We start from the raw sequence: 18,059 nt of genomic DNA, 5'->3' as shown, positions 1-18,059 counted from the left end.
CCATTTTGATCTTGCTTGCATTTTTTTCAGCACTCGTTTCGTTCTTGTGACGCTGCGTTTCGACCATATCTTCCAGCAGCTGCAAATTCCATCGTTGGGTTAGTAAAACCTCACATGAAGAAGTAAAAAGCAACGTCTAAGCTTACCTCGAGTTTTGTCCGGCGCTTTAGAACACGGCGTAAGTTCCTCCTGTCTTGAATCTGCAGTCCCATCATCTGGCGCAGCTTCAGATTTTCCTCCTCGGACTGCTGGCGTTGCTCTAGTTGTCGTTTGGCAACTTGCTTCCAAAGCTGGGAACGTTTTGGTCGAAAAAGATCTCGCAGTTCTCGTTGAGCAGCTAACTTGTTTTGACGTGCAGCCTCAACCTTCAGCTCTTGTAAATGAGCAGCCAACTCGTTGATCTTGCCATGCAAGGCGTCAATTTTCTGCTTGGGGGTGAGTCTTTTGCCGCGCTTTGCCTTATCCAGCTGTTGGTCATGAGTACGTTTTGTTGCTGTGTTGGCCATCTCAATCGAGACAGAAGGTGAAATTCGAGCACATGTGTCTTCACTGTCGTTCGGTAATTCTGGCAGCCAGAGGTCGTCGGTGGCGCAGATATCGAGAATGTTTGGTGTTTCCTGGTCCGAGTCGACCATCGGAAAGTCTTCATCTGCGTTAACTTCTGGGATTTCGAGGGAGTGAGCTCGAGTGAAGGAGGACGCTTTACTCTTGGTGGTGGATGCTGGCACAATTGAGGCACTGAAGAAGATTGTAGCTTCTCTTGAAGACGCTAAGCCACTTGGATGTTGGCATTGAGAGGGAAAGCCGAATTGGCCGTTTGCAAGGATCGTTTCGGCTGCCATGGCGCAAAAGTAGTTTTGACAGTAATGGCAGGAATGTTATGGCGGTGGATTTTTTTCGAAAGGACGTCGCGGTGTCGCCGCCAGCTCGCAAATCTTGATCGCAACGTATTAATCTGCCAATGAGTTGTCATTTTGGCGACCCCCTTTTGTCCAGGGAAAAAGCTGGGCCGGGTACCAATGCATGTACCTGGGGGTATTAAAGCGATGAAAACCACAAACCGCTCGTCTTTTATCCCTTGTCGAAAAAAAAATTCTAACTTTGGAGCTGGTGTTGGTACTGCAGCCTTTAGCACATGAATGTATTAATACCGCATTGCGGTAGCTCTGGAGATACATGTACCGCATTGCGCCGGTACCCCGCCCAATTATGTCAGTTCAGTCGCTCTTGTTTCTTGCAATTGAGAGACGCTTCACGTCAAATCGATTACGACGCGGCCTTAGCCTTATTGATGTTCACAAATATCCAGCGAGTCTGCCGATCGTGCAATTGTCGTCGGTATTTATCGTTTTATTAATAATAATTACAGTCTTTTGTAGGTGGTGCATATTTTGTTGTGACATCCATTCATCATCTTCATTGTAGATGTAGAGATTATTTTACTCTCATTTTGAACAACTCCAGTGGTGTTGGTCCAAGAACACTAAAGCCAACTCCAACCTTCATGAACGGATCTTGGAAAGCCGCCGATGAGTCATTCTCACGAAACAAACAACCAGCTGATGCTTTGTGCGACATTTATGGTTTGGGACAGCATGTGGTCGTGAACACGCTGGCCAAGATGCTTACTACCACCGCCAAGCCGTGTTTCCACCAATCGAAAGGCGATCGCTGTTTACATCGCAGACTCATCCAAGAGTTTATGTCAAATATCCATGTGGATAACGGAACACGAAGGTAAGGCTCTCCCGCGGCGCTTGTCCCGCTAAGCTACATGTAATAAAGGGTTTACAGTACATGTACGTCGCCTCTCGATTACTTTGCTCGCTCCAGATTAACTCATTCCTCAGTTGACCACCGACTGCACGCCCCCCCCCCCAACTGCAAGCAACGCCAAAACTCCCTCAAGAAACAGAAACAAAAAAACCGATCGAGTCCTTCAAATGACTCTCCAAGACAAGCTGATGCAGCCCTCTAGTAAGAGTTTGGAAAAGCGACGCACGTCTTGGACGTACATCCGCTCCTTGCTATGGAAAAACTGGCTCATCAAGAACCGCCAGCCTGCTGCCACCGCGTGTAAAGTTCTCGTGCCCACCTTCTTCATCCTATTGCTCGGAATACTAAAACTCCTCACAACGACAGTTGACGTGCCGGCCGGCTGGAGTGACGACGCCGACAATACCGCCGGCACCAGGTACAACCTGTTCCAACCGACTGGGCGGAGCTTCGAGTGGGTCGACACTGACTTGCCCAAGTTCGCGCTGCACGAGTCCACGATGACCGGTCTCATGTTAAAACTTGCTAGTCAGTCTATCAACGACGGTCTGCGATTAGAAGATCTGTCTGCTTCGGACCTGGCTGCTTGTCGGATAGGAGTGCTGGCTGGAGGTTTGGTCGACACGACCGCGTCGTCGCCTTTCAGCGTCCCGACTGAGTGCGCTGGTAAGGTCGTGCCGTACAAGATTGGCGTGGCACCGGACAATGCGCTCACTCGCAACTACTTCGCGGAGGCCATGGACATGTGGTACCCTCGATTGGATCTGATGAATTCGACGACCGAGACGCTGACGATCCCTTCGTTCAAGGAAAGCATCCAGTTCTTTGACACCAACGACGCGCTGACGGACTACGTGAAGAGTGATACGTACGGGGACAACCTCGACAACCCTAAAATTTATGCTGCAATTGTGTTCGATTCGGCTCCATCAGAAGACGATATCGGCTCGTTCGGGTCCATTGAGTACTCGCTGCGTCTAAACTCTACGAAGGGCGAAGATCTGACGGGCCGTGTGCCGACCACGGATGGATCTCTTGTGGATGTCGAGTCGTTCCAGAAGGATATCATTACGGACTACTACACGGCGTACACTGTGACAGGTTTCATGACGCTGCAGACGCTCGTCACCCGTTTTGTGGCGTGTATGCCGGAATGGAACTCTGCCAACCAGTCGACGACGGGCATCTGCCAACGCTCACGGACTACTGCAGTCGCGTCAACGGAGCTGGACAACACTCTTCTCGATATCCTGAGACAAGATGGCTTGATCCAGGAATCGCTCGGTGGTCTAGGCACAAATATGTCGGACGTATTGGCCGGTTTGACGGACAACGCAAAAGAAGCTCTACTTATGCCTCTGCGCCAGGCCCTCAGTCTATGCTGGGACCTACGGTCGCGCCGTTCCCCGTCGACAACTACACCAGCTCTCCATTCTACTCGAACGTGGCCAGTGTCTTTACGATTGTCTTTATTATGGCCTATCTGTTCACGATTTCGCGTATTCTGGTGGTGCTTATCCAAGAGAAGGAACTGCGTCTACGAGAGTTCATGAAGATCCTTGGAGTGACTGAGAAGACGATCATTTTGACGTGGTACATGACGTACGCAGCGATTCTCTTTATCGGTGCTGTTGTCCAAGCCATTGCCGGTCTGGCGGGATTGTTTCCAAACAGCTCATTGATCGTCACCTTCCTCTTCTTCTTCCTGTTTGGACTGAGTGTGCTGGCATTGGCCTTCCTCATCAGTACTTTGTTCAGCAAAGCTCGTGTTGGTGCGTTTGTGGGCATGGTGAACGAAGTTAACGTAAAGATTTGGTGGTTGCCGTTCCCGTCAAAAAGTTCCCGTTCGCGTTTTTTCTTACGTAAAGAGAACGTCATTCATTATGATAGGTCTTTCGTTAATCAATGCTATTTCACAGGTACACTTTATTTGGACGAAGCAGCAGAAGAACCTGCATCACTCAGACAGCAGCGAGTACAATGGAGCATCAGTGTGTCGAGTCATGTGGTCCAAGATGACGTGTTCTGCGTCCAGCTCGTGCTGCGCTGCGGTGGCGTCTCCCCAGGCTTGCAACACGACGTCGACGGTGGTCACGACGTGCCAAGAGCTGTTTGACAGTGTCTTCACGTACCAGAACGAGTGCGACGGAGGTATTTCGTCCGCTAATACGATCCTAATTACTGCAGCGGTTATTATTGCTGATGTGCTGGCGGCTGTCGCTGTATTCTCAAGACTCAACGGATGACGCAAACAAATAAAAGGTTCAAGTGAACACACAGGTGCTGCGGCTAGCGTGGCAGCGCCGTGGAGACAAATGGCCAATTTGGTGTGAAAGAACATGATGCTAAGACGCAGGAAACCTCGTCGCTGCCGACAAAGCTCCTCCTGCCAGTTTGATTGCTCACATCTTTGCTGCTGCTGGCAAATATGGATAATTTTGCTGGTGAATAAGGGATCGCGTGGATTGTTTCGGAAGCAGCCGTGGTCGACGAGAACGAGACGTTGATTTGTTGAAATGTGGTTTTTTATCTTAGCAGCGGTTGTGGATGGGATCGACAGTGACAAAGATTCAATTCAGAATACCAAAAGTCTGCAGCTAATTAGTGGAGCGAACGTCTCTGCGTACTAGATGGCACGCGGAAGCCAATTTCAACGGCGATTTTCTCAATCTTGTCGTGTTCACCAGCAAGACGGCACAGGAAAGCATCAAGAAGGCCGCTTGGTTGCGACGGCTACCTTTACCCTCTCCACGAGCTACAGTGATGGAAGACCTTGTGGTAATTAGCGTACGAGGTTTTAATAAAGCGCAAGGAAAAAGATGATACTGCAATTTTTGTAAGAGTGTAAACGTTGTTTATTTTCTTTTTGCTTCGTTTGAGCTCTCATTCTCCGTGTTGCTGTGCAGAAAAATTAAGTCCCTTACATTAGGACAGGATAGACGGTTGCGCTGCGCAGTGATAGCATTTCCAGTCTACGAGAAGCAACGCTCGGAGGAAACCGAGGTTGCTACTATCCCAAAGGTTTTTCTCGCGACTGGAGCCAAATAGGGAAATGCTTCGGCATTTTCGCGCCACCATTGCAGACCGTCGTCCCGTTTCCGCCTTTTCTTGTTATTTGACGCTTCACGAGCCTTGTGCCGAGCTTTCTCGAAGTACCGATCCACCTCATCTTTTACCTGATCACGCAACGACAATTGCGTTTGCCTCTCAGGCTTTGGTATTCGCTTTCCTCCAAACAGATCATTGAGAAATTCTTCTTCTTCGTCACTATTCTCGTCGGTACTTGAAGCAAAATTGGCGTCAGAGATGCTAACACCAGCAAAGCGCATTGCTTCATTCAGCAAAAATGCATGCCCTTCCTCCTTTTCTGCAGTAGTAAATATTTCGCCATTTGCAAATTGCGGATCGAGCAGACAGCAGTACTTGACATCAACGGGAAGCATTTGAAAACGCTTTCGAAGTAGGAAAAGGAACAACCGACGAACGAGATGCATTCTCTTCAGCACTATTCCATAGTAAAGCTCCCCCCATGAGCAGAAGATACCTTAGCAAAAAATATTCCTGCTCATCAGTCTCTTTTCCAGAAGACGTATACACGGGAATGCCAGTGTTATCGTGGGATACGTATCCCCCGATAGCGTCTTTGTCACTAGTTCGAAATGCACAAGCAGTTTGTCCAAGCACTGCAAATGGAACCACATTTCACTGGTAGGTCTTGCCAATTTTGCGTCGCTAAAATCTTCTTTACCTTTCGAAGTTTGCATGTACGCAAAAAAGTCCTGAATAGCGGGTCGAAGCTGCAGCAGTCTCCGGATCATATGATGCGTAGAATTCCACCTCGTTGCCACATCCTTAATAACCGTGAGCGGGATTGCCAGGTTTTGCAGAGATTTTAGCTTGCCTTTTCCTTTTGAACTTTTGTTGAAATAGGTAACCATCTTGCGAAAGCTAGATATATCCTTTCGAGACTCACACATTGCCTGCTTCATCGCTTTCAAAATTGTCTTCGCTGCATTAGCACTCATGCATCCGTTCAAAAGCCCTTCATCTAAAGAGTCGTCAGCTACATCCAGCATTTCGACTCCCAACGCCTCTTGTCGTACAGAATTTGCCGCTACGTACGTTTCTAAGCCAACTAGTTCATTCTCTAAGAACGCAATAGCCTCCAGTTCCATAGATAAATCCTCTACCCAATGCTCTTCGCCGTCATCAACCTCGGCTAGCTCATCAACAGCTCCGCCTTCTTGCTCATCGACGTCGCCATTTGACTCGTCCATCACTTCAGCCTTAGTTTTAGCTAGAGCTCCTGACACAACTAAATGTAGAGAATGTGCCATGCAACCAAAATGATCCACGCCCAGTTCGTGACAAGCTTTTACGATATTTGCTCCATTGTCTCGAACAACTTTAGAGACACGAGAGATATCTAACCCCCAGGTGTACATGAGGTCACGAAGTTTTTTTCGAATTCGAGCTCCAGTATGCTTGCCACAAAAACTAGCAACCTCTAAAGTATAGCTTCTCAATTCAAAAAAATCCGTCATGAAATGAATTGTTAACGCGATGTAGCTGTCCGTTGTTCGTGAGGTCCACATATCCGTCGTGAGAGAGTAAAAATCAACTTCCTCAGCAATTTTTTCCTTTAACAGAGATCGCAGTTGCTGTGCATGGGCTTGCATCCGCTCCGTAATTGTTCTGCACGAAGGTAATTCGTAGATCCCATGCATAGTCTGAACTAAAGCGATAAAAAATCTTAGTTCTTCGTCTTCGACAATGCTTAAAGGGCGCAAACACTTTGCAATCCATTCAATCAGCGCTCGAGTAGCCATCTCTTCTTCAGCTGGGTTGATCTTCTTGGTTCTCTTTGTTGGAGAAAAGATCACTGCACTGGATTTACGCTTTGAAGCGAGCGCGTTCTTCACACGCTTAACGGCCGCTTCTCGGCCAACACTTCCGATTTCGTGGGGATGTTCATGGTTCATGTGCTTGCGAATACTTGCACTACTTCCGGATCTATACTTAAACGTCGTTTTGCACTTAAGACAGTAGGCTAATTCTGCTTCCGTAGTTTTCCACGCCGTTTGGCCGGGTGGCATCTCTGTGCTGGGTGCTACGAGGCGAACGAATGACCAGTATTCTTGCTTGTGAACACGTGGCATCTTGAACAGCGGAACTGGAGGTGGTGACGATGGTGGAGGTGTGTCTTCTTCCATGGTGGCTGGTTGATCAAGCAGTAGTCCCGGTCAATTTGCTGCAGGTTCTGCTGCACCGATAGTGGGTAGTCAGAGGCTCTGGTCCAAAGTCTCAACCAACAGATTTCAAATCGTACGTGACGTCTTGAAAACGTTAGCTTTACGTCTAGCTTTTTTGTGGATGTCAAGTTTACGTTTTCTTACGTCCCCATCCCTACCAAAGAGTATGGCACATCGCTCAAATGGTATTTTCCCGTTTCGCCATCGTACTGGCGGAGCTGCAAGTGACAATCGAGAGCGCGGCGGACGGTGCCGTGGGCGATATCGCGGTGGACATGATGTGACGTGGTGGTCACTAGCCAATGGCATGGCAGTGAACAGCCACGTCATTTTTTTGAGTTCAGCTGGTCAGATTATTCTGATCAGCGTAAACTTAAGATTGCGTGTCTTTACATCATACTACAATCCTATTGGTCTAAAATCCCATGGATTTGCAACAAACAAGCTTCCAGCCGGAAATTGTGATTATGGGACGCTGTGCGAAATTTCCGACCAAGATAAGAATTAGGATTCATAGGCTTTCATTGGTAGTTACAGAGAAAATCAGGATTTGAGAAAGATAGGTTTTAGGATGGACCTGGATACGTGCGTGAATATCCGGTTGTCAAGAACTACTGGTTGTGCGGCAGCTACTAGCTTGCCGCCGCCAACTATAACTGATTAATCACTTCTCAATTTGCTTTCGAGCAGCAACTCCCCTCCTCCCTACAACTGTCTACGGCGCCGTACTCGCCGTCTACGCTCCTACGCTTCCTCGCTACTTTCGTGACATAGTAGCACTTGTCGTGTCAAGCTTCGGTTCAAGTAGGGCACTCGTGGTGGCATAGCCAGAAGCGAGTTGTCCTGAGGTTATTGGTGCCAGCCACATAGTTGGGGAAGCACTAGATCACAAAGGGTATTGCCTCAGCACGAACTGTTACGTTCAGTGGCTAGTTGGTGTGGTTACGCACTAGTGTGGTACACACAATCGGAAACTCTTTCTGGTGGCCTTGGGTCTAACGCTTTCACGCTAAGTGGATCTTATCCCGCATCAGAGCTTAAAGGAGCAAACGTCCGATTAGATACTCACTGGTTGTGCTTGATCTACATCCGTTGCTACTGCATCTGTTTCAGTGTGCTTGTTTCGCAGCCGCCCGGAACGTCATTCACGACTTCAGTGAATTGCTCAAGAAACGTATTGAGCAAACCCAAGAAATTCTTGAAGGATCTTTTGATCACTCCATCCACGTAGACAAGAAACGTAGATTGTAGGGAGGAACTTTAATCGGAACCTTTTTTCGCTTCGTTTAACTTCGGTATAGGGTTCTGGTATCTTAAAAAGACTTGCGCTGAGAAGTCCAGCTTGTAATGGCTCAAAGAAGGAGTCGTGCAGCTGAGCGCCCGTCACCGAACCCTCGTCCTCGTCAACAGAGCCGTGTTAGTGCTCCGAGCGACGCTGAAGCTACCCAACCCACGATGCGAACAAATACAAGATCGCAAGCGTCAAGTGCAGGGGCCAGTGCCAATGCACAGGCTGAGTCAGCCTCCCCTGCTACTGATGCTGCTCAGGATGCGGCTGGACCTGAGACCATGTCCATGCAGCAGCTGCTCGTATACATTACGCAGCAGCAACAGCAGTATCAAGCTCAGATGCAAGCGCAAATGCAAGCCCAAATGCAACAAGCTAATGCGAGATTCGAATATCTCGATGCCGCTAGGGGTGAGCAGAAGAAGAAGGACCCTCCGATGTATGCAGGAAAGTATGGTGAAGACATTGAATTGTGGATCTTTGCCACCGAGCAGTACTACGCAAGCAGACGTGAGTTAATGGAGGCAGAATCGTCAGATTTCGTGACGATAATCTCCAGCAACTTAGGCAAGTCAGTGTTGAACTGGTATCGCGCTTTTATAGCCGAATGTGAGAGAGCGAGTATGAACCCCACGTGGTCGTTGCTTAAGCAACAGCTGCGCACGCGCTTTCGACCAAAGGACTTCGAGTATGATCTTCGCGAGAGAATGTTTCGTCTCAAACAGACCGAGACTATTCACGAGTATGTCTCCAAGTTTCAAGACTTGCTGTCGCAGACAGAATTGACGATCAGTGAGTTGGAGAAACGATTCTTCTTTCAAAACGGGTAACGTGAAGAAACAGCAAAGAAGATCAAAGAAGAAGTCCATCAACGCTACACGAAGCCATTGAAATTGCTTCGAACTTCGAGTTTGCGCACTACTCCGGGTAACCTCCTCGAGCACCTTCGAAGCCTTCACAAGGGTCGTCGGAATCGGGGCATCATCCGCCTAAATCGAAACAGCAGAAGAACAAGCGTTACGAAAAGAAAAAGGGCAAGAACGATGATTGGAAGAAGACAGCTACGTGCAGAAATTGTGACAAGGTTGGTCACATTTCTCCAGATTGTACTCAGCCAAAACGTACGGAAGCAAACCGGTACATGCAGGGCGCAGTGTATGCGATCCTAGAGGCTGAAGCTCGAGCATTCAAGACGGAAGACCAAGAGAGGCCCGTCACGATATTCATTGACAACGGCAGTAGCCTGAACGGCGTAACTGAGGAGTTAGTGATGAAGCTTGAGTTGGATGTCACTGAAGGTGACATGATGCAAGTTGATCTCGGTTATGATCAGATTGTGCATCGTCCACGTCGGACTGTAGAGATGTCTCTGCAGTTACCAGGATTTCCCTTGACAACGGGAACATTCCAAGTCATGCCTGTTCCTGAGGGAAAGGACATAGTTTTAGGCATGATGTGGCTGCGGGAGCAGAACCCTGACAACGACTGGAGTACTGGACAGATTGCACCTCGCATCAACGTGGAGAACACGCAGACTGTGAAGTTGAGACTGCCCGAAGACACGTCCAGCCCGTTGGGTGGCAGGACAACGCCGCGCCAGAATTGCGCAGAGCCGTGAGATCTACAACTACTATCGGCAGCATGGCCACAACGGCCAGTTTGGACGAGCGAAGGTTATTTCGTCCAACCAGTTCCAGCAAATGTTGCGTAGGGACAAGGACATCGAAGCGGTGTTTGTTATCAATCCGCATGACTCGGAGAAGGCGGAACGCTTCAAGAGTCAAGGATGGGATGCTCTCAAGGACAATCCGGCGTACGATACGCTACGTAAGTATGCGGATACGGTTTTTCGCACGGAACTTCCGAATGAGACACCCCCAGTACGTGAAGGGATTGAGCATGAGATTCTGCTCAAGCCTGATACTTCGCCTATTTCGGTGAAGCAATGGCGCCAAAGTCCTGATCAGAAGAAAACGATACAGGAATGGACCAAAGAGATGGTTCAAGCTGGCATCATTCGACCGAGTACGTCAGCGTTTTGTGCACCGACTTTCTGTGTGAAGAAACCAGGCGGATGGCGAAATGTGCACGACTATCGTCAGTTGAATTGAGCTACGGTTCTACCGGCTATTCCGATGCCTCGCAAAGAAGACACCTTTGATGCGATGGCCGGCAGCTATTAGTACTCGTGCATGGACTTACTCTGGGGTTACTACCAAGTTAAGCTACGTGAATCAGATATACCTTTTACTGCTTTTTCGACTCTCGACGGTCTTTTTGAATATCTCGTCACGCCCATGGGACTCAGCGGTAGCCCGGGAACCTTTAACAGGTTGTTACAGAAGGTTTTTAGGGATTTACGTGACGTGATGCGGATCTACTTCGACGACATTTACGTGTACACCAAGAGTGAAGATGTTGACGAGCATATTGCCGCGTTGGCCAGGGTTTTGAGGAGATGTGAAGAGCAGAAGCTATACATCAAGCTGTCCAAGTGCCAATTTTGTGTCGACGAAATCTCATGTTTAGGTGACTTTGTCGGACGCAAGGGCGTTCGAATGGACCCCGATAAGGTGAAGATTATCACAGATTGGCCTGTTCCCAAGACAAAGAAGTAAATGGAAAGCTTTCTGGGGACAACCGTCTATGTTTCTCGATTTTGCAAGGATTTCGCTCAGTGTGCAGGTCCTTTGCACGAATGTATCAAGGGAAAACGCTCTAGAGATGCGATCGAACTCAATGAGGACCAGCTGCGGTGTTTTGATGAGCTAAAGAAACGCTTGTCATCACCACCAGTTCTCCGTCTTCCTGATGTCACCAAGCCTTTCGGTATTCGAATGGACGCCTCAAATTTCGCAATTGGGGGAGTCTTATTTCAAAAGGAGGGAGAGTTGGAACATCCAATTGCCTTTACTGGCCGGAAGATGAAACCTGCAGAGCTGAACTACCCAGTACGCGAACAAGAGCTTCTCGCAATTATGTATGCTCTGAAGGCATGGCGTGTATATCTGCTAGACAAGCCCTTTCTTGTCGAAACCGATCATAAGAGCATCGAGATGATTCTTACACAGAAGACAGCGAATAGACGCATTGCGCGGTGGTTCAATGAACTCGCGGAGTTTCGACCCATGTTCAAGGGGATCCCAGGAGAAACAAATGTAGTCGCAGACGCATTATCAAGAAACCCTGAGTTCGAGCATAAGGCTGCGCAAGTAAGCCTTCAGGAACTTCTTGATACGGCTCAAAACCGTGAGATTGTGGCAACCATGGTGGCGAACAACGTGACTGTGGCACAGTCCGCAAAGAAGATGTATTCGTGGAACAAGAACTTGCAGGGAATTGTCAAGAAGCTTAAGCTTGGAGACAACGTTCCGCATTACTCGCTCAGTGATGGTGTTTTATACTACCAGACCGGTGAAGATGAAAGTCCGCGACTGTATATTCCGGATGACGAAGATCTGAGAAACCGTGTCATTTGCGAGAACCACGATGCCGTAACGGCAGGCCATCCTGGATCGTACAAGACTTACGTCGCAGTACGAGAGAAGTATTATTGGCCGAAGATGATGAAGTATATCCAGCGTTATTGCAACACTTGTGAAATGTGTCAGCGCAACAAGGCGAGACAAGTGAAACCGCCGGGATTACTTCAACCGCAGGAAGTACCAAGAGGTAGATGGATCGACATTTCGATGGATTTCATTGTGTCCTTACCTCCCAGCAAGGATGGTTGTAATGCCATCGTGGTCATCGTGGATCGATTGACCAAGCGTGCAAAGTTCATTGCAACGCAGACGACAGATAGCGCAGAAGATACCGCGCATGTCTTCATGAAGAACTATGTAAAAGATCATGGCCTTCCGAAGACGATTGTGTCTGATCGTGACTCCAAATTTACGTCTAAGTTTAGGCAGGCTGTTATATCTGCTATGGGAACGCAGCATAACCTGTCATCGGCATTTAGACCACAGACGGATGGGCAAACGGAACGTACGAACCGTTTTATCGGGGATTATCTTCGTGGAGTCGTGAACCCAGCCCAGAACGATTGGGATGAGTTTCTTCATATGGCAGAGTTTGCCTACAATCGACGTGTGCATTCGACGATCGGAATGGCACCGTTTGAAGCGGATCTTAGGTATATTCCGTACATGCCTGACGAGGTTTCGTTAGATCCGGAATTCAACAAGTTGGAGAAAGCAGCAAAAGAGTTCTTACTCCGGCAAGAGGTCTTCCTCAAGGTAGCACAAGACCGTATGAGTGAAGCCCAAGAACGCATGAAACACTATTACGACAGGAACAGACTTGTCCAAGACTTCGAGACTGGTGATATGGTGTTACTTGACGGAAAGAACATGGACATCCGCCACAAGGGGTATGCACAGTCGAAAAAGTTAGCTCCGAGATTTATTGGACATTTCCCGATACTAAAGAAGGTGTCTCGAGACTCGTATGAGTTAGGACTTTCGCAAGAATTGAAGCTGCATCCGGTGTTCCATACGTCACTATTGAAGCCGTACCGCAAAGACCACAAGCGGAGGCAAAAGGTGAATAAGGTTGTGTTAGCCGATGGTACCGAGGGCCAGCTCGTTGAAGCCGTCATTGGACATCGCAAGTACAAGGGAAAACCGCAATACAAGATCTGGTGGCTTGGTGAAACCAAGAAGGAAGCCACTTGCGAGCCCGTAGAGAATCTAACGCAAATTCCCGGACTCATCGACCTCTACTTGAAGTCAAAGAAGAAAGGGAACCCTTTTCTCTAGGAGAGGCTCTTCTTCGAAGCAAGGTCATGTGACGTGGTGGTCACTAGCCAATGGCATGGCAGTGAACAGCCACGTCAATTATTTGAGTTCAGCTGGTCAGATTATTCTGATCAGCGTAAACTTAAGATTGCGTGTCTTTACATCATACTACAATCCTATTGGTCCAAAATCCCATGGATTTGCAACAATCAAGCTTCCAGCCGGAAATTGTGATTATGGGACGCTGTGCGAATTTTCCGACCAAGATAAGAATTAGGATTCATAGGCTTTCATTGGTAGTTACAGAGAAAATCAGGATTTGAGAAAGATAGGTTTTAGGATGGAACTGGATACGTGCGTGAATATCCGGGTTGTCAAGAACTACTGGGTTGTGCGGCAGCTACTAGCTTGCCGCCGCCAACTATAACTGATTAATCACTTCTCAATTTGCTTTCGAGCAGCAACTCCCCTCCTCCCCTACAACTGTCTACGGCGCCGTACTCGCCGTCTACGCTCCTACGCTTCCTCGCTACTTTTCGTGACACATGAACCCGAACTTTGAACCTGTCAGCGCAGAGCTTCACCAACAACACTCCATGGGGAAGCCCTCATAGTTAAGCGACTGCGCAAGGTTTTCCAAGTACCGGGAGGTGAGAAGGTTGCTGTGAAGGAGCTTGACGTCGCCATGTACAAGGATCAGATCACCTGTCTGCTGGGTCACAACGGTGCTGGTAAGACCACGTTGATCTCGATGCTGACGGGTATGACTGCCCCTTCCAGTGGTAACGCAACCTACCGTGGTTTGTCGATCAACGAGGACATGGACGAAATGCGCCGGTCGCTCGATATCTGTTTCCAGCATGACGTTCTGTTCCCAGAGCTTACGGTCCAGGAGCATCTCCAGTTCTTCGGACAAATTAAGGGTTACGCGAATGAAGAGCTACAGGCTGTGGTGGACAGTCAGATCCGTGAAGTTGGATTGATCGAGAAGCGCGACTCGAGACCCAACGATCTGTCGGGTGACATGAAGCGTAAGTTGTCAGTAGCTGTGTCGCTGCTGGGTGACAGTTCGTTGGTGTTCCTCGATGAGCCAACCTCAGGTATGGACCCGTACAGTCGTCGCAGTACGTGGGAGATTTAGCTGAACAACCGCAGCAGCCGTGTGATGGTGCTGACCACCCACTTTATGGACGAGGCCGACATTCTAGGCGACCGTATCGCTATCATGGCTGAAGGCGAAATGCGTTGCTGCGGGTCGTCGCTGTTCCTGAAGAATCGTTTTGGTGCCGGCTACAATCTGACTCTGGTGAAGGACGACGCTAAGTGCGACAATGATGCTGTGGTCGCCTTTATACAATCGTACGTGCCGGCTGCTGTGTTGCTGAGCAACGTCGGCAGTGAAATTGCTTTTCGATTGCCTCTGCAAAGCTCGTCCGAGTTCGCCACCATGTTTGCAGAAATGGATCGTCAGTTGCAGACACTTCGTCTTCTGTCTTATGGCGTGTCGGTAACCACGCTGGAAGAAGTGTTCATCAAGGTGGCGGAGCTCTCGGACGAACACAACTAGCACACGCTCGGAAAGAACGTTACACGAATGAATTCCGCTGGTTCAGATGGATTTTACCAGCCATGTGATGAGATTGTTTTGACCGAATCAATTTTTCGAAGACATCTCCGTGCGTTGCTGCTGAAGCGTTTCCGCTATGCTAAGCGTGACAAGAAGGCGATCATCTACGTTGCGGCGCTTCCAGTTCCGCTGATTGTTGAAGGCTAGCACGGCTATCGAGGACGATCCTTTGAAGACACTGACAGCTGACGAATACTCTGGTACTGAGACCCCAACACCGTACGTCTGTCAGGCAGGAGCTGGGGCTGGCGAATGGTGCACTGATGTGATGACATCCTCTTACTTCTCGGGAGCCGACGCACAGTCACTATCCATCCCGAAACCAGCGTTCGACTCTGACTCGCCCACAGTGTTCGGGGTCACGTACACATACCCCGCACTAAACGCGAGCGGATACACTGGTTACATGGTTGCCATGGGTCAGGGAGCATTCGAACGTGGATACGGCAAGGGCGCTGATCTTGTAGAGGGCCAGTACGGAGGCTACTTGGTGTACGGCGACAGCAACCAGAACTTGTTCGGCTACAACATCTTCACTAACACTACGGGGTCTGACTCTTCGGCGATTTTCAAAGCATTGATGGACCAGGCAGTGTATCGCTTCTTCGCAGCACACAACTCTACAGACTCGGCTTCGAATGAAGGTGAACAACTACCCGTTGCCGTACACTGATGCTGCAGAGTCTGTATTCAGCTCCAACACGTCGTTTGTTGCGGCTCCTTTAGTGTGCATCGCGTTCACCTTCTTGCCGGCGTCTACCGTGGTTTTTTTGGTCAAGGAGAAGCAAAACGAGCACAGCTCGAAGCACCAGCAATTGGTCTCCGGCGTATCACTACCCGCATTCTGGCTGTCCAACTACATTTGGGATCTGATCATGTACATCTTCCCGTGTGTATCGTCGCTAATTCTGATCAATGTGTTCGAGATCTCGGAGGATAAGATAGAATCACTACAGTTGATTAAACCCACACTCTTAAGGTGGTGTTGGCCACTGACAGGAAGAGCAACACACTACTAATTTAGGAGCCGACACGCACCAGCTGTTTGGTAGTCAAACCGTGATCATATGCGCTGAGCACCTGCAAAGAGGACTTCTACACCAATTCAAATGAAGATACCACCAACATGGATCCGACATTATATGTAGAGGTTTATACACAGCGTGCATTGACGGCTCCATAGCACTTTGAAGCAATCATAACTGGAGGTATTTCTATGATTGTAGTCGTCACTACAGAGCTTTAGGAAGTTGGATCATTTGAAAAAGGCTAGGTAATGCTTGAATGACGTCAAATACAAAGATGGTCCGTGCCCACGCAGCAAGTTTGCTAAGTTTCACACAATTTTTGGCAGCACAGAATTACGTGTACATGCACTATGGCTGTGTGATCATGTAGGTTGTGTCGTGAGCCGCAATGACGATCCAGAACCTGTACCCGCCTATAGTTCGACAGTATGAGTAAATACTGAGGCATTCTAGTTACGTAGAGTATGTGTAGTCGACAACAGAGTAATGTGTGCGCAACGTGCTACGTGTAACGCTAACCTTGCTAATCGAACGACAAAGACCTCAGGATATCATCGTTGACAGTACTTGGTCTTTGCATTATCCTTATTCAATGAGAGCCCGCTACAAACAATACGACGCCATTCTAGCGACGAGAGGCTTAAGGGAGCAACCTCTTGGGGTCACGCGGGAACATGGAGGACTTACTGATGTTGCCCAGACCCAAGTACAACATGACCACACGCTCCAGGCCAATACCACCGCCACCGTGGGGCAGAGAGTCAAGACGGAGAGAGTAGATGTAGTTGCGCATCGACTCCTGAGGCACACCCAGTTCGTCCATACGCTCCATCAGCAGCTTGGGATCGTGCACATGCTGAGCACACAAGACCATCTCCTCGCCTCGGATCATCATGTCGTACGAGTTGCTCCAACGCTTGTCCGTCGGGTCTGGCATCGTGTAGAACGGACGCACAGCCAGCGGGAACTTGTCGAGGATGTAGAAGTCTGTGTCGTATTTCTCCTTGATGAGACGACCCAGCCACTTCTCTTTCTCTGTGCTCAGATCGTCTTCAGGTCAGCGCCAGCCTCCTTCAGCATCCTGACACCTTCCTAGGAGTTGATGATAAGCGACGGCTTGTTGTACTTGAGCGGCTCGAACGGGTACTACTCGTTGATAGAAGCCAATTTGTTGGCGTAACATTTCTTCAAGCCATCGAAAATGTAGATGTACAGGTCTGAGAGCACCTACAGCACCTTGTGGTAGTGCGCCTTAATAGTCATCCATAGATCCAGACCCACGAGATCGCACATGTGACGGTGCGTGTTCGAGGTCTCAGCACGGAAGCCCGGGCCGATCTCGAACACGCGCTCGCGACTAGCAACATCACACGCCATATGCTTGTACGTCTGCGGACTCTGAGCCAAGTTAGCGTCCTGGTCGAAAAGTACTTGAGTGTGAAGTAGTTGGCTCCGCTCCCCGAGGCACCACCGACCAGCTTGGGCGTGTGGATCTCCACGTAGTCGCTGGATGAGGAATGCACGCACGCGTGTCCAGCAGCAACCAACGAAGTGCACGTGGAGACCAATCCATCGACCGCGATTCCGTCAAGAGTGCCAGTCAAGACGGCAACGATCTCCACACGCACTGGGTCCGCACGCGTGTCCAGTAGCAACCAGCGAAGTGCACGTGGGGACCAATCCATCGACCGCGATTCCGTCAAGAGTGCCAGGCACGTCGTAGACGACCTATTCCCCGTCCAGTGCAATGACGCCCGAGTTCTCTACGAGTCGCAGCTTGATGCGATCCAGTCGACGAGCAGGTTCCAGTACGTCCAGCAATCTACCGAGGATTGGGCTCGCCGATCCGAGCCCATAACTGGATGTCTGTTCTACGTCAACCTGGTAACCAACCGCTTGTACGCCAAGATCCCATCGTCAGTCACCGCAGCCATGCTCAATCTCGGCCGTGAATCTGTCGCAAATTAACGCGCCGCTGTTTTTGAAACTCTCAACCGGAAGAAAGCCACGGTACCAATTCTTCTCCCTCGCAGATTGACCTCGTTTCGAAGATTATTGTGACGCAACCACGCGGATCAACAGCTTGTAACGATGGGTTCACTCTGAAGAGCTGAATGTTCAACGTGCCAGCCAAGTACAAGCCACTTCAAGTACTCTGAGAAGGCTCGTACGGCTTCGTTTGCGCGGAGACGGACACGGAGGCCAAGAAGAACGTTGCTATCAAGAAGATCACGCCTATGGAGGATGACGAGTGGGACGCCAAGCACACGTTACACGGACTTCGGACTCTCTTGGTACATCCCACACAGCGCTCGTACGGACGGCGTCACGTCTCCAACCGACGCA

General features: G+C 49.3%; 2 protein-coding genes across 2 annotated transcripts; one reads left to right on the top strand and one right to left on the bottom strand.

The window, feature by feature from the left end:
• Positions 1–1,943: 1,943 nt before the first annotated feature.
• Positions 1,944–3,569, top strand: PITG_20241 (uncharacterized protein; the record flags this gene model as incomplete). The annotated part of the gene is made up of 3 exons (XM_002895865.1): positions 1,944–3,060; positions 3,144–3,494; positions 3,535–3,569. The coding sequence occupies 3 exons, from the start codon at positions 1,944–1,946 to the stop codon at positions 3,567–3,569; spliced, it is 1,503 nt and encodes a 500-aa protein (XP_002895911.1).
• A 12,784-nt stretch (positions 3,570–16,353) lies between these two features.
• Positions 16,354–17,398, bottom strand: PITG_20240 (aspartyl-tRNA synthetase, putative; the record flags this gene model as incomplete). Its single annotated transcript, XM_002895864.1, has 3 exons — positions 16,354–16,753; positions 16,945–17,102; positions 17,189–17,398. The coding sequence occupies 3 exons, from the start codon at positions 17,396–17,398 to the stop codon at positions 16,354–16,356; spliced, it is 768 nt and encodes a 255-aa protein (XP_002895910.1).
• Between the last annotated feature and the right edge of the window lie 661 nt (positions 17,399–18,059).

This window comes from Phytophthora infestans, genomic scaffold (genome assembly GCF_000142945.1).
Source record: "Phytophthora infestans T30-4 supercont1.126 genomic scaffold, whole genome shotgun sequence".
Lineage (NCBI taxonomy): Eukaryota > Oomycota > Peronosporomycetes > Peronosporales > Peronosporaceae > Phytophthora > Phytophthora infestans.
This window is presented reverse-complemented; position numbering and strand designations above follow the sequence as displayed.